Here is a 27,752-nt window from a genome sequence, read left to right as displayed (position 1 = left end):
TCATTGTAAATGTTACTTCTTTTCCTGAGAGGAATCTCTCCTACTATTTCCTGAGTACTTTATATTTTGCACTTTGGGTTCACCCTGTGCGTTTTTGTTCATGAAGATATATTTTTAGCACAACAGCGTTTGGGTTTCGTCCCGCTTTGATCGATGGTGCTTAAATTAATTCAGTAGTTCTAAACCTGCGGCTGCCTCCTGCCTACTCCTCTCTACACCAGTGACAAACATTGGGGAAGTGCTTGGGCTCTCCTCGAAGAGAGAAGTTTGTCCGGCTCTGTAAAGCCTCAAACATAAATTAGGAGGTGGAACACACCTCAATTCAAACTGTTGTTAGAAAATAATTAGAAATTGACAACACAGCCTATAGATAATTAGCTGGCAGCATGTCTTGGTTTGAGGGCAGCGTGGGTTAACTGTCCTGTGGTGTAAGAATCACATTTTGGAACAATGAGTGCACTCTGACATCACATGCATAGAAAAACCGTTAGATATATTTGGAAATCACGGGTGAAAAAGTTAAAGTTATGTATAGTAGCCCCAGGTGTATATGTGTAAATAATGGCTACATCTCAGAAAGTATTAAATTGTCAAGAGGAGTAAAACAAGGTTGTCCACTATCAGCATATACAGTGGGGAGAACAAGTATTTGATACACTGCCGATTTTGCAGGTTGTCCTAATTACAAAGCATGTAGAGGTCTGTAATTTTTATCATATGTACACTTCAAATGTGAGAGACGGAATCTAAAACAAAAATCCAGAAAATCACATTGTATGATTTTTAAGTAATTAATTTGCATTTTATTGCATGACATAAGTATTTGATCACCTACCAACCAGTAAGAATTCCGGCTCTCACAGACCTGTTAGTTTTTCTCTAAGAAGCCCTCCTGTTCTCCACTCATTACCTGTATTAACTGCACCTGTTTGAACTCATTACCTGTATAAAAGACACCTGTCCACACACTCAATCAAACAGACTCCAACCTCTCCACAATGGCCAAGACCAGAGAGCTGTGTAAGGACATCAGGGATAAAATTGTAGACCTGCACAAGGCTGGGATGGGCTACAGGACAATAGGCAAGCAGCTTGGTGAGAAGGCAACAACTGTTGGCGCAATTATTAGAAAATGGAAGAAGTTCAAGATGACGGTCAATCACCCTCGGTCTGGGGCTCCATGCAAGATCTCACCTCATGGGGCATCAATGATCATGAGGAAGGTGAGGGATCAGCCCAGAACTACACGGCAGGACCTGGTCAATGACCTGAAGAGAGCTGGGACCACATTCTCAAAGAAAACCATTAGTAACACACTACGCCGTCATGGATTAAAATCCTGCAGCGCACGCAAGGTCCCCCTGCTCAAGCCAGCGCATGTCCAGGCCCGTCTGAAGTGTGCCAATGACCATCTGGATGATCCAGAGGAGGAATGGGAGAAGATCATGTGGTCTGATGAGACAAAAATAGAGCTTTTTGGTCTAAACTCCACTCGCCGTGTTTGGAGGAAGAAGAAGGATGAGTACAACCCCAAGAACACCATCCCAACCGTGAAGCATGGAGGTGGAAACATCATCTTTGGGGATGCTTTTCTGCAAAGGGGACAGGACGACTGCACCATATAGAGGGGAGGATGGATGGGGCCATGTATCGCGAGATCTTGGCCAACAACCTCCTTCCCTCAGTAAGAGCATTGAAGATGGGTCGTGGCTGGGTCTTCCAGCATGACAACGACCCGAAACACACAGCCAGGTCAACTAAGGAGTGGCTCCGTAAGAAGCATCTCAAGGTCCTGGAGTGGCCTAGCCAGTCTCCAGACCTGAACCCAATAGAAAATCTTTGGAGGGAGCTGAAAGTCTGTATTGCCCAGTGCCAGCCCCGAAACCTGAAGGATCTGGAGAAGGTCTGTATGGAGGAGTGGGCCAAAATCCCTGCTGCAGTGTGTGCAAACCCGGTCAAGACCTACAGGAAACGTATGATCTCTGTAATTGCAAACAAAGGTTTCTGTACCAAATATTAAGTTCTGTTTTTCTGATGTATCAAATACTTATGTCATGCAATAAAATGCAAATTAATTACTTAAAAATCATACAATGTGATTTTCTGGATTTTTGTTTTAGATTCCGTCTCTCACAGTTGAAGTGTACCTATGATACACATTACAGACCTCTACATGCTTTGTAAGTAGAAAAACCTGCAAAATCGGCAGTGTATGAAATACTTGTTCTCTCCACTGTATGTCACACATGCAGTTATCACAAATATATGGAAATGTCTGCTCTATATAAAATTACAACCAACTGATTGCAGCATTACCACAAAAATGGAGAAGGCAAGTGGAAAGGGGAGACAGTAAGGAACTTGTCTCTCTGTCCTTTTTAAAGACCAAAATTTGCTAAAGAAAATTGTGATTAATAAAAAAGTATACCAGCTTCATTAAAGGACCAAAACATTGGCAGCTGCACCATACAGGTTTCAAAATAATTGGGAGGAGATGATTTATGAACTGATACACTAAATTAAGGCCGGATTCATAACTTAGAGTTTTCATTTTAAATTATAATACAAAATTCTTGCAACCAATAGAATATTATATATATGGGGATATAACCATCCCGGCTCTGCAGATTTTGCTGCGAAGAGACAGAATCATAAAATCACTTGTTTTTGTACAGCTTGTTTTTGGTCGCAGGTTCAGGAATGGCTAAAAGATTTCAACATTTACTTGGACCTAACTCTGCAAATAGCACTGCTGGGTGATTTAAAAAGTCATACTCAATCATATATAATAATACTGTTAGCAAAAAATGTTATCTTTTCATTTACAATCTGTACAAACCATGAGAATAGAAAGGTTCAGAATTTTGTGAAACACCACAGCACAGTGGAAAAATATATGGCAGCCAGAAATCAAAACTGGATGGTCTTAAGGGAGGGGTTGAGGGTATCTGAAGGCTGGGACTAAAAACAAACAAAAGATAACTATTGTAAAATATACAGTGTCCGTAAAATATAACATATAGTATGTACAGTGGGGGAAAAAAGTATTTAGTCAGCCACCAATTGTGCAAGTTATCCCCCTTAAAAAGAAGAGAGAGGCCTGTAATTTTCATCATAGGTACACGTCAACTATGACAGACAAAATGAGAAGAAAAAAATCCAGAAAATCACATTGTAGAATTTTAAATTAATTTATTTGCAAATTATGGTGGAAAATAAGTATTTGGTCAATAACAAAAGTTTCTCAATACTTTGTTATATACCCTTGGTTGGCAATGACACAGGTCAAACGTTTTCTGTAAGTCTTCACAAGGTTTTCACACACTGTTGCTGGTATTTTGGCCCATTCCTCCATGCAGATCTCCTCTAGAGCAGTGATGTTTTGGGGCTGTCGCTAGGCAACACGGACTTTCAACTCCCTCCAAAGATTTTCTATGGGGTTGAGATCTGGAGAATGGCTAGGCCACTCCAGGACCTTGAAATGCTTCTTACGAAGCCACTCCTTCATTGCCCGGGCGGTGTGTTTGGGATCATTGTCATGCTGAAAGACCCAGCCACGTTTCATCTTCAATGCCCTTGCTGATGGAAGGAGGTTTTCACTCAAAATCTCACGATACATGGCCCCATTCATTCTTTCCTTTACACGGATCAGTCGTCCTGGTCCCTTTGCAGAAACACAGCCCCAAAGCATGATGTTTCCACCCCCATGCTTCACAGTAGGTATGGTGTTCTTTGAATGCAACTCAGCATTCTTTGTCCTCCAAACACGACGAGTTGAGTTTTTACCAAAAAGTTCTATTTTGGTTTCATCTGACCATATGACATTCTCCCAATCCTCTTCTGGATCATCCAAATGCACTCTAGCAAACTTCAGACGGGCCTGGACATGTACTGGCTTAAGCAGGGGGACACGTCTGGCACTGCAGGATTTGAGTCCCTGGCGGTGTAGTGTGTTACTGATGGTAGGCTTTGTTACTTTGGTCCCAGCTCTCTGCAGGTCATTCACTAGGTCCCCCTGTGTGGTTCTGGGATTTTTGCTCACCGTTCTTGTGATCATTTTGACCCCACGGGGTGAGATCTTGCGTGGAGCCCCAGATCGAGGGAGATTATCAGTGGTCTTGTATATCTTCCATTTCCTAATAATTGCTCCCACAGTTGATTTCTTCAAACCAAGCTGCTTACCTATTGCAGATTCAGTCTTCCCAGCCTGGTGCAGGTCTACAATTTTGTTTCTGGTGTCCTTTGACAGCTCTTTGGTCTTGGCCATAGTGGAGTTTGGAGTGTGACTGTTTGAGGTTGTGGACAGGTGTCTTTTATACTGATAACAAGTTCAAACAGGTGCCATTAATACAGGTAACGAGTGGAGGATAGAGGAGCCTCTTAAAGAAGAAGTTACAGGTCTGTAAATCTTGCTTGTTTGTAGGTGACCAAATACTTATTTTCCACCATAATTTGCAAATAAATTAATTAAAAATCCTACAATGTGATTTTCTGGAAAAAAAATTCTCAATTTGTCTGTCATAGTTGACGTGTACCTATGATGAAAATTACAGGCCTCTCCCATCTTTTTAAGTGGGAGAACTTTCACAATTGGTGGCTGACTAAATTCTTTTTTTCCCCACTGTATAAGTTGGAAGTAGAAGCCTAAGAATTGTTGTCCATTAGTTTAATCCAATTGGGGTGAGGGGTGGTAGGGTTAGGGGAAAATAATAAAGAACGAAAATATATTTAAAATATATATATATTTAAAAAAATATATAAATATGTACAAACAAAACAAAACAAACAAAAAAAATATATATATACAGTGGGGGAAAAAGTATTTGATCCCCTGCTGATTTAGTAAGTTTGCCCACTGACAAAGAAATGATCAGTCTATAATTTTATTGGTAGGTTTATTTGAACAGTGAGAGAAAAAAATCCAGAAAAATGCAAGTCAATTTTAATGAGGGAAATAAGTATTTGACCCCCTCTCAATCAGAAAGATTTCTGGCTCCCAGGTGTCTTTTATACAGGTAACGAGCTGAGATTAGGAGCACACTCTTAAAGGGAGTGTTCCTAATCTCAGTTTGTTACCTGTATAAAAGACACCTGTCCACAGAAGCAATCAATCAATCAGATTCCAAACACTCCACCATGGCCAAGACCAAAGAGCTCTCCAAGGATGTCAGGGACAAGATTGTAGACCTACACAAGGCTGGAATGGGCTACAAGAACACCGCCAAGCAGCTTGGTGAGAAGGTGACAACAGTTGGTGCGATTATTCGCAAATGGAAGAAACACAAAAGAACTGTCAATCTCCCTCGGCCTCCCTGCAAGATCTCACCTCGTGGAGTTGCAATGATCATGAGAACGGTGAGGAATCAGCCCAGAACTACACGGGAGGATCTTGTCAATGATCTCAAGGCAGCTGGGACAATAGTCACCAAGAAAACAATTGGTAACACACTACGCCGCGAAGGACTGAAATCCTGCAGCGTCCGCAAGGTCCCCCTACTCAAGAAAGCACATATTCATGCCCGTCTGAAGTTTGCCAATGAACATCTGAATGACTCAGAGGAGAACTGGGTGAACTTGTTGTGGTCAGATGAGACCAAAATCGAGCTCTTTGGCGTCAACTCAACTCGCCGTGTTTGGAGGAGGAGGAATGCTGCCTATGACCCCAAGAACACCATCCCCACCGTCAAACATGGAGGTGGAAACATTATGCTTTGGAGGTGTTTTTCTGCTAAGGGGACAGGACAACTTCACCGCGTCAAAGGGACGATGGACGGGGCCATGTACCGTCAAATTTTGGGTGAGAACCTCCTTCCCTCAGCCAGGGCATTGAAAATGGTTTGTGGATGGGTATTCCAGCATGACAATGACCCAAAACACACGGCCAAGGCAACAAAGGAGTGGCTCAAGAAGAAGCACATTTAAGGTCCTGGAGTGGCCAAGACAGTCTCCAGACCTTAATCCCATAGAAAGTTGCCAAACATCAGCCTCAAAACCTTAATGACTTGGAGAAGATCTGCAAAGAGGAGTGGGACAAAATCCCTCCTTTGATGTGTGCAAACCTGGTGGCCAACTACAAGAAGCGTCTGACCTCTGTGATTGCCAACAAGGGTTTTGCCACCAAGTACTAAGTCATGTTTTGCAGAGGGGTCAAATACTTATTTCCCACATTAAAATGCAAATCAATTTATATTACATTTTTGACATTCGTTTTTCTGGATTTTTTTGTTGTTATTCTGTCTCTCACTGTTCAAATAAACCTACCATTAAAATTATAGACTGATCATTTCTTTGTCAGTGGGCAAACGTACAAAATCAGCAGGGGATCAAATACTTTTTTCCCTCACTGTATGTGGAATTGGAAATGATGCAGACAATTACATTGATAGATGCCACGATCTATCTGCAATATTAAAGCTAATGTACCCTCTTAAAAACAAGTAAAATAATTGACGATGAAGCATGGGGGGCATTATGCATGCAAATAGCCTGCATATGAGAACCAATTCAAAATTGAATTGTGGTAAACACGGAAAAAGAGAAGAGACAATATATATTGGCTGGATTTACCGTGTATGACCTGGACTGTTTGGATTTACCTGTTGGCTGTTGGACCTGGACCTACCGAGAACCCGATTTGTGTATTGAACACTGTTATCCTCAACCATGCCTGTGGCCTGGGCGGACCAGGACGGAGAAACCAACATACAGGTACTGTCCTGTTCGAAGGAACTCTCTCTGGGGTGATTTTGGTGACGGTCTCCTGCTGATTTGGGTACAAGCTGGAGAATCTGGGCACATTGTTGTTTGAACCGAATAAACGGACTAGCCATACCTCTGGTTAGGTAAATAAAAAAAAATAAAAAAAGGTTCAGTTAGCACTCCATGATTTTATTTGTTTCGTTCAGTTTGCTCGGGGAGAATTAGTATGGAAGGAGCCATACAGGCACTGTTACAAGCAGTGGCAGTCCAACAAGAGGAAACTAGAGCTCAACAAGATCATCAAGATGCAATACGAATGCATCAGGACACGCTGCAGGTACAGCACAGCACCAACCAGCTGCTCAGAGAGGAGCAAGAGAGAAACACCCGGGAGTTAAGAGAAGGCCTGCAGGGTCTAGCGACCCAAATTGGAGCTCAGTTACCAGCTAAAAATACCCAGAGGCGGGCCAATCATTTTCTTCAAAAAATGACAAAGCAGGATGACGTGGAAGCATACCTCACCACCTTCAAAAGGACGGCAGAGAGAGAGAAGTGGCCAAAAGAAGAATGGGCAGGGCTTCTGGCACCATACCTGGCAGGGGACGCTCAAAAAGCGTATTTCGACCTGGAGTTGAAAGATGCACAGGACAATAATAAACTAAAGGGAGATATTCTGAATAGACTGGGAGTGACCGATACCGTGAGGGCACATCGCTTCCACCAGTGGGCCTACAGACCTGGACAAATATTTTTTCTTAACTGCGTTGTTTGTTGGTTGAGGGCTTGTAAGTAAGCATTTCACGGTAAGGTCTACACCTGTTGTACTTGGCGCATGTGACAAATACAATTTGATTTCAATTAATGCATAAACAATAGACGTTCATCCATAATTCAAAGGGAAGTGGGCCGGATTCAAACCCATGCCGGCTCTGGCATATGTGTGCTGGGGTCAGTGGCTGTAACCAGTAGCAGTATGTAGGTAAAATAACTTGGGTAGACAAGCCAGAAAAGAAAAGCCATATTACAACCTGTGTGTTGTGAGAATTTAGCTGTTTGCTCTATAACCTGTCAGTTCATATGCCTTGTGACCGTGATATACTGTATAGTCCTAAAGGCCGAGACAATAAGAAGACACAGTGTCAGAATGAATTCAACCACACCTTTATTTCATCACAAAACCAGAGAGTAACCTCTGTCCGGTGAAGTCCACAAAGCATCTTGCATGTAAAAAGTTACATGACCTACAGCATGGTCAATCAAGTTAATGGTTCCGACATTTTTGGACTACTAAACAACTATTGATTTAGAATCAAGGAGCGTTACAAAGAAAACAGGAGCTGAATCCACTATTCCAGCACCATTTCAACATCATCAAATCACCTATGTTTAGTCTAATACAGTGACAACTAAAAGATACCAAAACAATTTAATTCAATCCACATAAGATGAATATGATTTGACTGTCCATGGTTCTGATTTCTGTGTGTGTGTGCATTGCGTGTGTTCATGCAAGTACATAAAACATGTTGACTCACCCTACTCGTAGAGAAATACCAATGCCGCCATCCTCTGTCATAGAGTACCCACTTGTAGTTTTTTTTGTGATAGGCTACCTGGCTAATATGCTTGCTCGCTAGCCTAACTTCCTTTCATTGGCAACGTGAGCCAGCTAGTTAACATTAGCCTACTACATCTAGCTACACATTGAACTTCCATACTCTCAGGCCAGGGTCACAATGTATGAATTTATGGTTGGATCAGAATTGCCATTATAATCATTGACCAGGACGGACAATTAAGTAAAATCACAAGTCCAAAGCCCTATCTCCATCCATGGCTAATTTAGGAAAGGGACAATTTTAGCTCGCTAGCTAGCCACCGGAGGACAACAACAAAACGACATGCAACAATTCAAGTTTTTTCTGTCAATGACGTTTTGCACTTGATGTGATGTGATTGGTGTGAAGCCAAATCCAAACTGGCTTCCCTTGACACTTTTTTTTGGTGCACCAGAACCATTCACAGTTGAGCTCACTCAGTTTAGCTCAACACTGATTGGCTATTATTTTATACTTTTTTATCAAGGGAGGCCAAATGCACACTGGCTTTCCTTGCATTCAATGCTACGGGTAGCAATAATGTAATAATATTTTTGACCAGACAGAATCAGATAGATGGGCTACACATATAGAGACAGAGGGGTGCTGTTTCACTCGCTCAGATGCTTTCTTCGGTGAGATATACATTCAGCCTCTAGTGAATTGAAGGAAAATTATGAAACACAGAGAGACGAAATAAAAATAATTTGTATGTTTCTTAATTTTTGTACTGGTTAATTTCTTGGGGAAGTCTGGCTTCCCTTGGTATCCATGAATACACATTACTGGCTGTAACCGCAAGACCACACAGGCACTGAGGCAACCCCCAAAATATATTCTGCCTATTGCTTGCCTTCAACATAAAATAAAACAATTGATTAAAAAAAACACATCTACCTCTACAAATATACAGATTTATTATAATCCACATAAAAATTCACGTGACACACTGTAGCCTACATAAGGTAGCCTAAAATGTAGGTACGGTACTGCATTGTATACAAACACCGCTTACAGTTGCCCCCTGGTGGCATTTCAAAATATTTCTTTAGATATTCAAATCCTCCTGCGATGAAAAGGGTAAAATTAACATCAGATATCTGTAAAACCAGACAATCCTGTAATCTACATCAACATCTAGCCTGACTGGGTACAATAATCCCTTCATCCAATCCCTGCCTGATTTTTTTTCCTCTACTACTCAATTAGATCATATCTAGATGGGTTATTTTATTTTGTGTGTCAGTGACAGACCAAAATTGGAAAAAGTACAGCATAGTTGTGATGCTGCAGATGGCAGTGTGCAATAATCAGCTTTTCACATCCAGCCATTTTAGTCATTTACCAGATACAAAATAATAGACTTTGATAGCCTACAACTTGTGTTAGAAAGCAATATTTATATGTGTAAATGTATGAGACTACACTGAGATTTCATTGTACCTTCACTGTATATTATATCTTCTAATGATATGATAGACCATATACTGTCGTCATTGCTGTAGAACTGAACTATAATGGCAATATCCACGCCTTACTAACAGTGAGGACCATCCAGTGCATTGTCCTATGCTGCAGTACGGTAAAACCTGTAAACCATGCCCACTCTTTCCCAGCCCATAAAACCTAAACTTGGTACAGTATTAAGCCGTCAGTTATTTGAGTGGCGCCACAGTCTTGGAATAGCGCTTCAGTATAACAAAGAAAAATATTAGGGACTGGGCATTATAGTAATCACATGGGCTTGCTGCTGCCACACTATCTTTAATCTAGCAATTACGTTTTGTGGTTCAGAGTGCAATATTCATTTACTTTCATAGCGGAAATGTTTGGTAGCAAGTTCCTCACTTCAATTCAGCTTGGTGGAGAGCAGTGGCGGTAGGTGCCGTTCTATACCCATCATGAGGTTGCTACATCCTAGCCTACGAATGAAAGTTTATAACTTAGGTGCACAGGTCAAGAGACAATTTGGAGTAATTAAGGTGACTCCAAACAGTTGAAAACAAGAGATTCTATCTGACAAACTCAGGGAGGTTAATTCCCATTTTGTTCTGTTTGCTTCTGTTTAATAATTTTTTTTCAACAGAATCGGTGGAATGAATACACCCCTGATCACCCGCACACACAGTTCACCTTCATAGCAACCACATACAAACAGCATCATCATTTTCCTTGTTGTATAATTCCTTATCATATATACGTGCTCTCCTCTTCTCACCTTTTCCCTTCACAGCTGTCTGTGACCAGGCGATAAAACCTTTCCAAGCCAAACCTTCATACCATAACCGTTAATCGCTACATACAGCCTACATCTTGTCACCATATTAGCTAACATAGTTTTACTAGCTATGTTGACTAACACATTAGTAAACCCACTACAACCACACAGTACAGCAAGCAGTTTAGCAGTTACACCAGCGGGCCCCGGTGGCAATAAATTAATACAACTGAAAGCTTACCTTGACTTGTAATAGTTCCAGTGTTGGATAGCCTTAGCTAGTACTAGATTAATTCTCTGATCCTTTGAGTCAGTGGACCACATCTCAGTTAATGCTGCAAGAGCTCTGATAGGTTGGAAGTCATCATAATTACTGTGTAAATCTATGGAAGGGGATGAGAACCATGAGCCTCCTAGGTTTTGTATTGAAATCAATGTACTCAGAGGAGGACGGAAAATAGCTGTCCTCCGGCTACACCATGGTGCTGCCCCAGATAGAGCTGTTGAGGCTACTGTAGACCTTCATTGAAAAACTGTGTGTTTTAATCAGTTATTTGGTGACATGTCAATATACTGTATTTAGTATAGTTTTACCTAAAAATCATAACCCTTTTAATGTTTCACTATTTTAATTTTTATGAAATTCACTGAGTAGGATGGTCCTCCCCTTCTTCCTCTGAGGAGCCTCCACTGGAGAGTCAACTCCAAAAGAGTCAATTCCTCGACTCCATGACCACCAACAGCCGGAGTCAACTCCAAATCCTGGAGTCGTTTAAAGAAAAATAGCCTAGGCAGCGAGGCTGACATAGGCTACTGATTAACCTTAAATATGTTGGTTAGTAGAGATTGTCAGACGGCTCCAAAACCATTGCTAATGAATTACCCAGTTCATTAGGGTGCGTGCACATACTCTGACATTGCAGCTGTAGCAAATATTTGCTGATTTTGGTCCGTTTTGTCAATTGACATGGTTATGGCAAGGTAGATGTGCTTGTTTTAAGATCAAAGCAAGAGCTGCATGTAGCCATGTGTAAACATTTGTTCATATCCGTTGCTAGTTAGTGAGTTATTAGCCCAGTCATATATAGTTTCTGGTCAGCAACGGGGGTCTGATTGCTTCCTACAATAGCACAAAACGTGCATTTCTAGACATCTTTGAAAAGCGAGTTGGGTAAAGAGCTTTTTATATTTGTCTTAAAGGGGCAGTGTTGTATTTTGAGACAGGCTTGAATAAGCTAAGTAGCCAATAGGCAGAGGGTAGTATAATTAGTCTGATTCTCTGTAACAATGTATGGGAATAATACTTTTGTAAAGTGGTTTCTTGCATTAAAACAACACAACATTTTCAGTCATCTCCCTGTCTGAAGGACAAGTGGATAAACAGGTTAATGTCAAGCCCTGCATGTTTTTTTCAAAGGTCTCATGGAGTGTAGGCCTACATTGAACACCACACATAGGCTGAATGATAGAACAGCTATTTCCATGTTAAAATGTTATGGGATGCATTCTCCTACATTATGATCAAATAGCCACAGTAGCCTACTTGACCACTGTCTGAAACTATAACTTAAAGCAGGTACAGCCTAAGTGTTCACAGTAAACACACGCTGGAAGTTGCACAGAATTTTCACAACATTCAATTTTGCGCTCAATAGACCTGAAATTTGCTCAGTGCCTGAGAAAATTAGAGGCAACATTGGTCATAGGTGTGTTGTTCTTTGCTCAGATCACCACATCATTACTTATAACTTTGGAGAACTATAAACCTTAAATGGTATATAAAAACGCTGTAAATTAATGATAACAACAGACGATTAGTGATAGCAGATTGTCAATCCAAAACCAACAGTTTCCATTCATAAGACTGAAAAGATATAGCCATTGGTCTCTTATTTGAACCATTTCTCTATTAAACTTTTTCAAACATGATTTATAGGCTTATGTTTTATCACCATCTTGTGGAGAAAGACAGAGGGGAGCAATGTCAGTATTAAAGGAGCAATATGGGATTGGTATATAGAGGTCTACATCAAAAGTTAGCAGGACCTCAAACAAAGATACACATAGAATGTATCATTAAGTTGAGTAGTATCTGGTTCAAAGACTACAATGGTTGAATTTAGACAGTGAATGGGTGCGTCCCAATAATATCTACTTTCTCCTGAAGTGTTCACTACTTCCCACAAGCATTGAATAAGTTGAGGCATGGGCTAGTGGCCTTTCCACCATATTTATTTCAAATCAGTGAAGGGAAGTGAACAAGTGCCCTCTTTGGGAGGAAGGAGAAATAAGTAGATAACATAATTGGAACATACCCCTTGTCAACGACGACAGGAAATTACATCACATTGGAGGAGCAGTTAGGAACCACAAGGCGTAAGTGATACTGTTTCACCTCACATCATCTCTGCTCCAACTAAACACAAATATCTTCAGGTTCAATAGAGGACACATCAGAAACATCATAGAAATGTCTCTAGGCTCTGTGGTCATTCTTTGCTCACTTTATTTAAGTAAGTGTTTGTCCATCCATCACTTACAATATTATTTTACCTACAATGCACCCTGGCCATGGAGCAACTGGAAATGACTTGTGGAAAATTGTATCTGTAATTTAAGTCTATGATTGATGCAAATATTGTGGACACGTAATTGCTTTTAACTTTTGCTGAGTATGTTGTCATTTTTTGTCTGAGTGTGTTGTTGTTGTCATTTTGTCATTGCAGTGTCAGTGGCAGGGCAGAAACTGGACCAGGAGATTTCATGGACTAGGACACAGGGAGAGGCTGTCTCCTTCAGCTGCAAAGGCGTTGATCAGTGTAATACGTATTTATTCTGGTACCAGAAGAAGGAGGGAGAACCTTTTACCTTGATTCTCGACATCCAAAAGAGTAACTGCGCTGTCGATGCACGTTACAACCATCCTCAAAAAGATGACTTCTCAGCCATGAGCAAGAATAACAACTGTGATCTAAAAATTCAGTCAGTTAAAGCGTCCCATTCTGCCATGTACTACTGTACCTGCAGGGTCTCAGGAACCCACAGTGAGAACTGATCCATGCACCCTGTACAAAAACTCTGTGGTTTTAGTCAAGCTGTGAATTAATCAAAAATAAAACACGTTTATTTAACCACAGGAAATGACATAGTCAGAGGAACTTTTTTAGATGACACACCCCAGCTGATGTTTCACCTCTCCTCTTCATAATGAACTATATGTTACAAACCATACTTCAGTAAAGATCTGTGAAATAAATTAGATTTTCAGTGATAATGTCTTATTCACATTGATATTGTTCAATGTTATATAGAACACGTAGCTTTTCATTTTCCCAATTCTTAAGCACGTATTCACTGAACATGGTCTGGGTAAGTGGACACATCAGAATCATCATAGACATGTCTCTAGGCTCTGTGGTCATTCTTTACTCACTTTATTTAAGTAAGTGTTTGTCCATCCATCACTTACAATATTTATTTTCCTACAATGCACCCTGGCCATGGAGCAACTGGAAATGAGTTGCGGAAAATTGTATCTCTGTCTGAATTTAAGTCTATGATTGATGCAAATATTGTGGACACGTAATTGCTTTTAACTTTTGCTGAGTGTGTTGTCATTTTTTGTCTGAGTGTGTTGTTGTTGTCATTTTGTCATTGCAGTGTCAGTGGCAGGGCAGAAACTGGACCAGGAGATATCATGGACTAGGACAAAGGGAGAGGCTGTCTCCTTCAGCTGCAAAGGCATTGATCAGTGTGGAACGTATGTCTTCTGGTACCAGAAGAAGGAGGGAGAACCTTTTACCTTGATTCTCGACATCCGAAAGGGTAACTGCGCTGTCGATGCAAGTTACAACCATCCTCAAAAAGATGACTTCTCAGCCATGAGCATGAATAACAACTGTGATCTAAAAATCCAGTCAGTTAAAGCGTCCCATTCTGCCATGTACTACTGTATTTGCTGGGTCTCAGGAACCCACAGTGAGAACTGATCCATTCACCCTGTACAAAAACTCTGTGGTTTTAGTCAAGCTGTGAATTAATCAAAAATAAAACACGTTTTTTTAACCACAGGAAATGACATAGTCAGAGGAACATTTTTAGATGACACACCCCAGCTGATGTTTCACCTCTCGTCTTCATAATCAACTATATGATACAAACCATACTTCAGCAAAGATCTGTGAAATAAATGAGATTTTCAGTGATAATTTCTTATTCACATTGATATTGTTCAATGTTATATAGAACACGTAGCTTTTCATTTTCCCAATTCTTAAGCACATATTCACTGAACGTGAACTGTGGAATGATAATATTCTCTATTTTTCTGGGTAAGTGGTTCATCCAACCTGCATCCAACTGGTATCTAATATTTGAATGGAATAACTCTACTGTGAGTTTTCTGGTGATCCACTTCTGTATGGCAGTGGCTGCTTCAGGACAACGGCTGCAACAGGACCAGATATCAGAGACTAGGAGAGAAAGACAGAGTGTCTCCTTCAGCTACACATTTTCCAGTCAATGTTTTGGGTACATAGTCCAATGGTACCAGAAGAGAGAGGGTGAACCCTTCACTCGGTTTCTATACTATAATTTAATAAGCAATGTTGTCACCCTTAATACCACTCATCCTCAGAGAGCAGATTTCTCTGTTGGGAGGAAGTCTGACTCCAATGAGCTGAAGATCCAGTCAGTTATAGTGTCCCATTCTGCCATATACTACTGTGCCCGCTGGGCCTCGGGAACCCACAGTGAGAACTGATCCACACAGCCTGTACAAAAACGTTGTGATTTTAATCAAGCTGTGAATTCCTTAAAATGTTTCTGCACCACAGTAAGTGACATAATCAGAGTTTAGAGTGGTCAGAGTGTCTTCTTTTTCAAATTAAAAGTTAAACGCTATTCTGAAAGGAATTCTAAATACATAGGTGAGATGTCTTGCCAATGAGCAAACCATGTCTAAACTGCATCTTCCTGATGTGTCCTGTATACATCGTATGCAGAGGTTGGGCAGAGGTTTCTGTGCTATCTGGGTATATCGTGAATATAGGATGGCTATTTTAGGCCTATGTGACGCAGCTCACTTGTCAGTCATTGTCCCAGCAATTTTGCACCCTATAGGCAATATTACATGTGCAAAAATAACTTAAGAAATAGGTTAAATTACATTACCAGAGATTCTCATATGGCACTTACATTGTATTACCGGGCTATATCCGCCATTATGCTAGATGTAGTTTGAAGAGAGCAGAGTTGGAGAGACTTGCACTTACTCTTGAGCTATTTTTATAGCCTACCTTTAAGGAGTGGGAAGATTCCCAGCAGGGTCAGACAGCCAGGGAAGACCAGTCTACCGAGCTTAGGTGAATTTTGCAGTATTTTCAGTGAATGATACAAAGTTCCATCTTGAATTGATGGGTAGACCTACAGTAGCTACATGACAGCAGCTTAAGCTTAAAGCTACAGTCTGGAATCTGGGAATAATGGTTATTTCAATTATTGAACCATTTATTCTATTCTTGGATAATGTAATGTATAAATGTTCACCAAGGTAATTATTTGTCATGCCTCATTTTAGGAGGGTCAGATGGTGACAGGGGTCTCAGCAGGGTCAGGCAGCCAGGGAAGACCTGTCTGTGACAGAGGTGAGGTGAATTTTTGCAAATACAACATTTTATTCTCTCTGTGCAGCAAACACTGGAAAAGCCAGATGCTATTTTAAGGCAGTCTGACAAACCTCAAGTTGATTTCCAAACTATCAAGGGTCGATAGAGGCTTTTCCCGATGACACGAAACATATCAAACAAAGGAAGAAGACCTGGGAGACGCTACTGATGATGATGATGATGATGAATGGATACAGATATGTTAGAATGCCCAGTCATGTTCATATAATCTCAGACATAAATTACTGCAGTTTAATACCATCCATAGAACGTACTATATGGCAGTGAAACTGAATATCATGCACTCAGAGATTGTATTATTCTGCTGGAGGTGTAAAGCACAAAAGGGGACGTATTTGCATTTGTTGTGGTCTTGTGAAAGCTGGCTGAATTCTGGCAAAGAGTATGTTCTTTTATCTCAGCATGTCTACAGATTCTCACTTCTCCTGGTTTTTGTTTGCTTGGAAATGTTGATACTGGAGACTGTTATCAGAAGAAACTGTGTAACCTAACATTTATAGTGGCTAATAAATGCATTGACATTAATTGGAAGGATGGTTATCCTCCCACAATGTATGGAAGAAATGTCAAGTTATGTATAGTATCACTAGATTTGTTTTAAGGTTAAGGGTATACTGTGCAACTTTCATAAGGTCTGGATGCCTTATTTGGAATACTGTACGACAAAAGGAGTCTGTATTGAAAACATGCCCACGTCAGGGGAGATACCTATTTAAGCAATCCCTAGCTGCTGGGCTGCTCAGTCCTGGCCCTGGGGGTCTTCTGTACTGCTGTCACTCTGGCCTTAGCCTAACACACCTGAAACCAATAATGAATATTTCACTAAGATCCTAAAGCTGAGTGGGGTGTGTTGGGTTGAGGCGCTACAGGGCCGTGGACCCCTAGGGACAGGACGGGGTGACCCAGCTATATTGTGTGTAAGTACAAAACTGCTCTACAGTACTATTTGGCCTATGATAGGAAATAAATGGAGGGTGTACTTTTCTGTGTGTTAATGTGTAGCTGTACAGTGGGGGAAAAAAGTATTTAGTCAGCCACCAATTGTGCAAGTTCTCCCACTTAAAAATATGAGAGAGGCCTGTAATGCTCATCATAGGTACACGTCAACTATGACAGACAAAATTAGAAAAAAAAATCTCCAGAAAATCACATTGTAGGATTTTTTATGAATTTATTTTCCAATTATGGTGGAAAATAAGTATTTGGTCAATAACAAAAGTTTCTCAATACTTTGTTATTTACCCTTTGTTGGCAATGACACAGGTCAAACGTTTTCTGTAAGTCTTCACAAGGTTTTCACACACTGTTGCTGGTATTTTGGCCCATTCCTCCATGCAGATCTCCTCTAGAGCAGTGATGTTTTGGGGCTGTCGCTGGGCAACACGGACTTTCAACTCCCTCCAAAGATTTTCTATGGGGTTGAGATCTGGAGACTGGCTAGGCCACTCCAGGACCTTGAAATGCTTCTTACAACGCCACTCCTTCGTTGCCCGGGCGGTGTGTTTGGGATCATTGTCATGCTGAAAGACCCAGCCACGTTTCATCTTCAATGCCCTTGCTGATGGAAGGAGGTTTTCACTCAAAATCTCACGATACATGGCCCCATTCATTCTTTCCTTTACACGGATCAGTCGTCCTGGTCCCTTTGCAGAAAAACAGCCCCAAAGCATGATGTTTCCACCCCCATGCTTCACAGTAGGTATGGTGTTCTTTGGATGCAACTCAGCATTCTTTGTCCTCCAAACACGACGAGTTGAGTTTTTACCAAAAAGTTATATTTTGGTTTCATCTGACCATATGACATTCTCCCAATCTTCTTCTGGATCATCCAAATGCACTCTAGCAAACTTCAGACGGGCCTGGACATGTACTGGCTTAAGCAGGGGGACACGTCTGGCACTGCAGGATTTGAGTCCCTGGCGGCGTAGTGTGTTACTGATGGTAGGCTTTGTTACTTTGGTCCCAGCTCTCTGCAGGTCATTCACTAGGTCCCCCCATGTGGTTCTGGGATTTTTGCTCACCGTTCTTGTGATCATTTTGACCCCATGGGGTGAGATCTTGCGTGGAGCCCCAGATCGAGGGAGATTATCAGTGGTCTTGTATGTCTTCCATTTCCTAATAATTGCTCCCACAGTTGATTTCTTCAAACCAAGCTGCTTACCTATTGCAGATTCAGTCTTCCCAGCCTGGTGCAGGTCTACAATTTTGTTTCTGGTGTCGTTTGACAGCTCTTTGGTCTTGGCCATAGTGGAGTTTGGAGTGTGACTGTTTGAGGTTGTGGACAGGTGTCTTTTATACTGATAACAATTTCAAACAGGTGCCATTAATACAGGTAACGAGTGGAGGACAGAGGAGCCTCTTAAAGAAGAAGTTACAGGTCTGTGAGAGCCAGAAATCTTGCTTGTTTGTAGGTGACCAAATACTTATTTTCCACCATAATTTGCAAACAAATTCATTAAAAATCCTACAATGTGATTTTCTGGATTTTTTTTCCTCAATTTGTCTGTCATAGTTGACGTGTACCTATGATGAAAATTACAGGCCTCTCTCATCTTTTTAAGTGGGAGAACTTGCACAATTGGTGGCTGACTAAATACTTTTTTTCCCCACTGTATGTGTGTTTTCTTTCAAATATTTCCCCCAAACCTTTCCCTTAGACATAAAAGAAAGGATATCTTAAAGACAATCAAAAGTTAAGTCCCTGCACTTTATTTGTAAGAGTTGTTCATTTGTTAGGCTATTGGTTAAAGGTGCAACACAATATTGATTATTGAATTATCATGGATTTAGTTCAGTCTTATCACTTAAAACATATTTAATAATCTCTTACCTAGCTGTGGTTATTTTTGCTTACTTTTTGTTGTTCTAAATGGATGTCTAGAAGGGCCATGTGTCATATTAGATTGTATAGAAATGCAGGAAATGTGCTTTAGATGCCACCAAAAATGTGAGGATCCCCAGACCCCCTGCCAAGTTATGTCCCCCTCTGCAAATAGCACTGCTGGGTGATTTCAAAAGTAATAGTCAATTGATCAATAATATAATAATACTCTTAGCAACAAAAATATAATACTCTTAGCAACAAAAACACTTTTTTACATTTACAATCTATGAGAATAGAAAGGTTCAGAACTTTTGTGAAACATCACAGTACAGTTGAAAAATATAAGACAAATAGAAATCAAAACTGGATGGTGTTCAGAGATAGATGGGAGGGGTTGAGTGGAGCTGAAGGATGGGACTAAAAACAAACAATAGATAACTATTGTAAAACATACTGTATCCGTAAAATGTATATAGTATCTATAAGCTGGAAGTAGAAGCCTAAGTGTTGTTGTCCATTAGTTTACTCAAATTAGGGGATGGAAGGTAGGGTTAGGAGAAAATATATATTTACCAAAACATATATGGGGGATTGGAAATGATGGTGGCAATTACAATGATGGAAGTCACAATCTATCTGCAATATTAAAGACGATCTACCCCCTAAAAAATACAGAAAAACACTACCAGTCAAACGTTTGGACACACCTACTCATTCAAGGGTATTTCTTTATTTTTACTATTTTTTACATTATAGAATAATAGTGAAGACATCAAAACCATGAAATAACACATATGGAATCATGTAGTAACGAAAAAAGTGTTAAACAATTCAAAATGTATTTTATATTTGAGATTCTTCAAATAGCCTTGATGACATCTTTGCACACTCTTGGCATTCTCTCAACCAGCTTCATGAGGTAGTCACCTGGAATGCATTTCAATTAGCAGGTGTGCCTTCTTAAAAGGTAATTTGTGGAATTACTTTCCTTCTTAATGCGTTTGAGCCAATCAGTTGTGTTGTGACAAGGTAGGGGAGGTATACAGAAGATAGCCCTATTTGGTAAAAGACTAAGTCCATATTATGGCAAGAACAGCTCAAATAAGCAAAGAGAAACGATAGTCCATCATTACTTTAAGACATGAAGGTCAGTCAATACAGACAATTTCAAGAACTTTGAAAGTTTATTCAAGTGCAGTCGCAAAAACCATCAAGCGCTATGATGAAACTGGCTCTCATGAGGACCGCCACAGGAATGGAAGATCCAGAGTTACCTCTGCTGCAGAGAATAAGTTGTTTAGAGTTACAAGCCTCAAAAATTGCAGCCCAATAAATGCTTCACAGAGTTCAAGTAACAGACACATTTCAAAATCAACTGTTCAGAGGAGACTGTGTGAATCAGGCCTTCATGGTCAAATTGCTGCAAAGAAACCACTACTAAAGGACACCAATAAGAAGAAGAGACTTGCTTGGGCCAAGAAACACGAGCAATGGACATTAGACCGGTGGAAATGTGTCCTTTTGTCTGGAGTCCAAATTTGAGATTTTTGGATCCAACTGCCGTGTCTTTGTGAGACACGGTGTGGGTGAACGGATGATCTCCACATGTGTATTTCCCACTGTAACGTATGGAGGAGGAGGTGCTATGGTTTGGGGGTGCTTTGCTGGTGACACTGTCTGTGATTTATTTAGAATTCAAGGCACAGTTAACCAGCATGGCTACAACAGCATTCTGCAGCGATACGCCATCCCATCTGGTTTGGGCTTAGTGGGACTATCATTTGTTTTTCAACAGGACAATGACCCAACACACCTCCAGGCTGTGTAAGGGCATTTTTACCAAGAAGGAGAGTGATGGAGTGCTGCATTAGATGACCTGGCCTCCACAATCACCCAACCTCAACCCAATTGAGATGGTTTGGGGTGAGTCGGACCCCAGAGTGAAGAAAAAGCAGCCAACAAGTGCTCAGCATATGTGGGAACTCCTTCAAGACTGTTGGAAAATAATTCCAGGTGAAGCTGGTTGAGATAATGCCAAGAGTGTGCAAAGCTGTCATCAAGACAAAGGGTGGTTATTTGTAGAATCTCAATTATAAATTATATTATGATTTGTTTAACACCTTTTTGGTTACTACATGATTCCATATGTGATATTTCATAGCTGTGATGTCTTAACTATTATTCTACAATGTAAACCCTGGAATGAGTAAGTGTGTCCAAACTTTTGACTGGTACCGTGTGTATATATATATATATATATATATATATAAAACTCAGCAAAAAAATAAACGTCTCTTTTTCAGCACCCTGTCTTTCTAAGATAATTCGTAAAAATTCAAATAACTTCACAGATCTTCATTGTAAAGGGTTTAAACACTGTTTCCCATGCTTGTTCAATGAACCACCATGGTCACAGATATGAAAACTTAAGACAGTAAAGAGGCCTTTCTACTGACTCTGAAAAACACCAAAAGAAAGATGCCCAGGGTCCCTGCTCATCTGCGTGAACGTGCCTTAGGCATGCTACAAGGAGGCATGAGGACTGCAGATATGGCCAGGGCAATAAATTGCAATGTCCGTACTGTGAGACAGGACGGACAGCTGATCGTCCTTGCAGTGGCAGACCACGTGTAACAACACCTGCATAGGATCGGTACATCCGAACATCACACCTGCGGGACAGGTACAGGATGGCAACAACTGCCCGAGTTACACCAGGAATGCACAATCACTCCATCAGTGCTCAGACTATCCGCAATAGGCGGAGAGAGGCTGGACTGAGGGCTTGTAGGTCTGTTGTAAAGCAGGTCCTCACCAACCATCACCGGCAACAACGTCGCCTATGAGCACAAACCCACCTTCGCATGACCAGACAGGACTGGCAAAGAGTCGCGGTTTTGTCTCACCAGGGGTGATGGTTGGATTCGCGTTTATTGTCGAAGGAATGAGCGTTACAACGAGGCCTGTACTCTGGAGCGGGATCGGGGTGGAGGGTCAGTCATGGACTGGGGCGGTGTGTCACAGCATCATCGGACTGTGCTTGTTGTCAATACAGGCAATCTCAATGCTGTGTGTTACAGGGAAGACATCCTCCTCCCTCATGTGGTACCCTTCCTGCAGGCTCATCCTGTCATGACCCTCCAGCATGACAATGCCACCAGCCATACTGCTCGTTCTGTGCGTGATTTCCTGCAAGACAGGAATATCAGTGTTCTGCCAAGGCCAGCGAAGAGCCCGGATCTCAACCCATTGAGCACGTCTGGGACCCGTTGGATCGGAGGGTGAGGGCTAGGGCCATTCCCCCCAGAAGTGTCAGGGAACTTGCAGGTGCCTTGGTGGAAGAGTGAGGTAACATCTCACAGCAAGAACTGGCAAATCTGGTGCAGTCCATGAGGAGGAGATGCACTTCAGTACTTAATTAAGCAGCTGGCCACACCAGATACTGACACACATTCTTCCATTTCTGTTAGTCACATGTCTGTGGAACTTGTTCAGTTTATGTCTCAGTTGTTGAATCTTGTTATGTTAATGCAATTATTTACACATGTTAAGTTTGCTGAAAATAAACGCAGTTGACAGTGAGAGGACGTTTCTTTTTTTGCTGAGTTTATATATAAATATATATATATATATATATATATACAGTTGAAGTCGGAGGTTTGCGTACACTTAGGTTCGACTCATTAAAACTTGTTTTTCAACCACTCCACAAATGTCTTGTTAACAAACTATAGTTTTGGCAAGTCGGTTTGGACATCTACATGGTGCATGACACAAGTAATCTTTCCAACAATTGTTTACAGACCGATTATTTGACTTTTAATTCACTGTATCACAATTCTAGTGGGTCAGAAGTTTATATACACTAAGTTGACTAGGCCTTTAAACAGCTTGGAAAATTCCAGAAAATGATGTCATGGCTTTAGAAGCTTCTGAAAGGCTAATTGACATCATTTGAGTCAATTGGAGGTGTACCTGTGGATGTATTTCAAGACCTACCTTCAAACTCAGTGCCTCTTTGCTTGACATCATAGTAAAATCAAAAGAAATCAGCCAAGACCTCAGAAAAAAAATGGTAGACCTCCAAAAGTCTGGTTCATCCTTGGAAGCAATTTCCAAACACCTGAAGGTACCACGTTCATCTGTACAAACAATAGTACGCAACTATAAACATCATGGGACCACGCAGCCTTCATACCGGTCAGGAAGGAGACGCGTTCTGTCTCCTAGAGATGAACGTACTTTGGTGCGAAAAGTGCAAATCAATCCCAGAACAACAGCAAAGGACGTTGTGAAGATGCTGGAGGAAACAGGTACAAAAGTATCTATATCCACAGTAAAACGAGTCCTATATCGACATAACCTGAAAGGCCGCTCAGCAAGGAAGAAGACACTGCTCCAAAACCGCCATAAAAAAGCCAGACTATGGTTTGCATCTGCACATGGGGACAATGATTGTACTTTTTGGAGAAATGTCCTCTGGTCTGATGAAACAAAAATATAACTGTTTGGCCATAATGACCATCATTATGTTTGGAGGAAAAAGTGGGTGCTTGCAAGCAGAAGAACACCATCCAAACTGTGAAGCACAGGGGTGGCAGCATCATGCTGTGGGGGTGCTTTGCTGCAGGAGGGACTAGTGCACTTCACAAAATAGATGGCATCATGAGGAAGGAAAATTATGTGGATATATTGAAGCAACATCTCAAGACATCAGTCAGGAAGTTAAAGCTTGGTCGCAAATGGGTCTTCCAAATAGAAATGACCCCAAGCATACTTCCAATGTTGTGGCAAAATGGCTTAAGGACAACAAAGTCAAGGTATTGGAGTGGCCATCACAAAGCCCTGACCTCAATCCTATAGAAAATGTGTGGGCAGAACTGAAAAAGTGTGTGCGAGCAAGGAGGCCTACAAAACCTGACTCAGTTACACCAGCTCTGTCAGGAGGAATTGTCCAAAATTCACCCAACTTATTGTGGGAAGCTTGTGGAAGGCTACCCGAAACATTTCACCCAAGTTAAACAATTTAAAGGCAATGCTAACAAATACTAATTGAGTTTATGTAAACTTCTCACCCACTGGGAATGTGATGAAAGAAATAAAAGCTGAAAGAAATAATTCTCTCTACTATTATTCAGACATTTCACATTCTTAAAATAAAGTGGTGATCCTAACTGACCTAAGACAGGGAATTTTTACTAGGATTAAATGTCAGGAATTGTGAAAAACTGAGTTTAAATGTATTTGGCTAAGGTGTATGTAAACTTCCGACTTCAAGTGTGTATGGTTTATTTCGAGTAGAAACTTTCGAATAGGTAATGTTTGAAAATATAACCTTAAATGCAAGGATTGTGCCTTATATCATACACATGGTTATCCTTATGTTAGTCACTATATTAGTCATTATATACTTTTTTAAGGATGTTGGACCTATGAAGTCCCAGAGGGGGGATATGATGAGGATTGTTCAGTTAAGCATAGTAAGCATAGTTAATCACATCATGACAATATGGTTAAATCACCCTGACAAGCTAACAATGTATGGTTAAATAGTTAATCACAACATGACAAGAAGAGGCCTGAAACCAAGCTAGGAAATGGCTCAGGGAATTGTGAAACAGAGCCAGGAAATGGCTCATGGATTTATGAGGACTAATTGTTATTTCAGAAAATGGACCTGTTATGTTTAAGAATCAATTAAAGGGTTCGAACAGTAGAACATACCCAGAAAAGGAAATGGCTCAGTATTCTGTCTCACACAAGGACAACGCCAGGAAATGGCTCAGTATATCCCTATGGAGCAAAAACCACTTAAAGGGTTTATAGAGCCAGGAAATGGCTCTGTTAGTTTTTACACAACAGTGGGGGGTTCTAAACGACAAGGCTTGGTCCCGCCTCCATTGTTTCAGGAAACAGATTGAGTAGAAGGAAAGGAAGTCAGATTGTGCCACCATTCTAAAATAAGGAAATGGGCGGAGCGGTCAAGAAGGTCTGAAATACTTTTGCTACATCACACAATACATTTTTGTGTGTGTGTAGATATTATTGTCCTTGTTCGATAGAGCAATTTGACGTCTTTCAGAGATATTCCTATCGGCGGATTCATTGTTAAATATACAAGTAGACACATTTTTCGTGCTCTGGCCCCCATCCCTCCCCCAAGGCGGGCTTTTTTGAAAAGGAGGCAGACACTAACAGCAATCCTTTAGGCAAAACTGAAAGTGATTCCTCTCATCAATACGAATTTGACGATGGAGCATCTATTAACTATGTGGTGACATTCAACCATACATGTTTCAACCAGAATATAGAGGATTTGAAACAAAGAGTTGGATTTAGCTCATGCTAGAAGCTCAACTACAGCCGATGGCAGCACCAAGAGAGCAGATGACAAATATGGTCGTTTTTTCTGCAAGCCACCTAGTAAGCTAGCTAGCTAACTAGTTTATCTACTGAAACCCATATTGTGTATTGCTGGCTAACATACTACTGTGTCACAGTGGGGGGAAATCAAATAATTGTCCTGTTTGCTAACTTAGCTAGCTAAACAACTACCGGTAGCTACAGTGCCTTGCAAAAGTATTCACCCCCCTTGGCATTTTTCCTATTTTGTTGCATTACAACCTGTAATTTAAATTGATTTTGGGGGGGGGGGTTGTATAATTTGATTTACACAACATGCCTACCACTTTGAAGATGCAAAATACTTTTTATTGTGAAACAAACAAGAAATAAGAAAAAAAACAGAACTTGAGCATGCATAACTATTCACCCCCCCAAAGTCAATACTTTGTAGAGCCACCTTTTGCAGCAATTACAGCTGAAAGTCTCTTGGGGTCTCTATAAGCTTGGCACATCTAGCCACTGGGATTTTTGCCCATTCTTCAAGTCAAAACTGCTCCAGCTCCTTCAAGTTGGATGGGTTCCGCTGGTGTACAGCAATCTACTCCAAAAATATGTCTGTTTTGCAACTGTACAGCCCTTAACAACAATTAATACGCTCTTGGCATCTTTTTAGATTTATCCAAAAAGTGTTTGACACGATTGATCATGAAATATTACTTTCTAAATTGCATTATTATGGTTTTCATGATTATACATATCATTGGTTATAGAGTTATGTTTATGATACAGGAACAATTTGTTAATGCAAATGGATGTGCATCTACCAGGGCCAAGATATCCTGTGGCATGCCACAGGGTTCGATAATTGGACCTTTGTTATTCCTAATCTATATCAATGACCTTGCTGCTGTGTCTTCTACCGTACTTCCCATTCTCTTTGCTGATGATACCAATTTGATTTTATTCCACAATAATTTTGATTCACTAATTAATGAAGCCAACTCAGGTATGGCCAAATTTTCTGAATTGTTCAAGAAATTATTTTTTAAATGTAAAAAACATCCAACTATATTGTATTCACAAGTAAGAATAATAAATATTGTTTTTAAAATGAGCTACAATCTAAATTGGTGGGAATGAAATGGAACAAGTCACATCCACTTGATTCCTCTCAGTTCTAATTGATTAAAAGTTATCCTGGAAAGATCATATTCAATTTGTCTGTAGCAAAGTGAAGAAATGTGTTGGTATCATCAGAAAGATTAGTGGTTTGGTTAATCAGGCTTGCTTCCTAACTCTATACTATAGCTTAATTTACCCTTATCTCATTTACTGTAATATTGTCTGGGCCAGTACATATGGCTCCTAGCTACACAAATTACTCATTGATATAACGTCTTTGAATACAGTATTTGTTAATGTCTTTAAACTCATGAGCGTTATGGAATTGAGAGGATGAGGACACGTCATGTAATTATTTCTGTCACTGGTGGGTGCCAGAAGGTCTGCGTGCCAAGATAGCTTGGGGGCCACGTGCTAATCTTAGAAGGACTATGTGATGGAATATCCTGTCTAGGGTGCAACACAATACCATGTAGGGGGATCCTATTGTAGGTGATGAGTGACACTCAATAATGGTTGGCAACTGTTGGATGGAATTAGCTCGGAAAGCATTATATAAACTGAGAGGTTTTCTATGTAAATGATTCGGAAGACAATAGGCTACGCCCGTACCGCTTGTCATGTGAATCTAGTACTGTAATGTTAAATACTATGAATCAACTCTCCATCTAAGTGTTTAACTATTCTCTTACATACTGAAGTACTCGATACCAGAGAAACTCATCATAACACTCAACATACAAAATTAATTTCCAATACTAGACACCTCCTCTAATTACCTGGCTCCATCTGCACCTTTGCTTAAGAAACTCAATATCTTGTCTATTTACGACATTAATGTACACCAATTATGCACTTTCATCCACAAATACTCATACCTCCCAGACAGTTTACCCTTCAATGGATTCTTCCAGGTTAATTCTGAAATCCATCTATATAACACAAGACACTGCGATAACCTTCACTCTCCCCACTGCCGCACCTCACATAGTAAAATCTCTATCAGATACAGAGGTACCATACTCTGGAATTCTTATCTTCACATTTCCAAAACCTCATCATCCCTCAACAACTTTAAGGGAAGACTGATGTACCAAACAACCCAAAAATCCCCTCCATGTAGCCTAACTCTCACACATGCGTAAACACACTCATAATCAAACATGTTTTTTCTTGTTTTCTTGTTTACTGAGTATATCATGTATAATTCTAATTCATATGCTTTGTTTAACTGATTGAACAAACTATTTTTTGTTATT

At 40.5% G+C, this 27,752-nt stretch overlaps 1 protein-coding gene across 1 annotated transcript in view; it reads left to right on the top strand.

Moving 5' to 3' along the window:
- The first annotated feature begins 6,663 nt into the window (after positions 1–6,663).
- LOC121550757 (immunoglobulin lambda-1 light chain-like) overlaps positions 6,664–27,752 on the top strand; it is a 53,651-nt gene continuing 32,562 nt past the window's right edge. The window contains exons 1-3 of the mRNA XM_045227058.1: positions 6,664–6,708; positions 6,906–7,092; positions 13,242–13,559. Coding sequence (XP_045082993.1) covers positions 6,664–6,708; positions 6,906–7,092; positions 13,242–13,559 — 550 coding nt within the window. The remainder of the gene's footprint in view (positions 6,709–6,905; positions 7,093–13,241; positions 13,560–27,752) is intronic.

This window comes from Coregonus clupeaformis, chromosome 18, assembly GCF_020615455.1.
Source record: "Coregonus clupeaformis isolate EN_2021a chromosome 18, ASM2061545v1, whole genome shotgun sequence".
Taxonomy (NCBI): domain Eukaryota; kingdom Metazoa; phylum Chordata; class Actinopteri; order Salmoniformes; family Salmonidae; genus Coregonus; species Coregonus clupeaformis.
The sequence above is the reverse complement of the archived record's forward strand: the minus strand, read 5'-3'. Positions and strand labels throughout refer to the sequence as shown.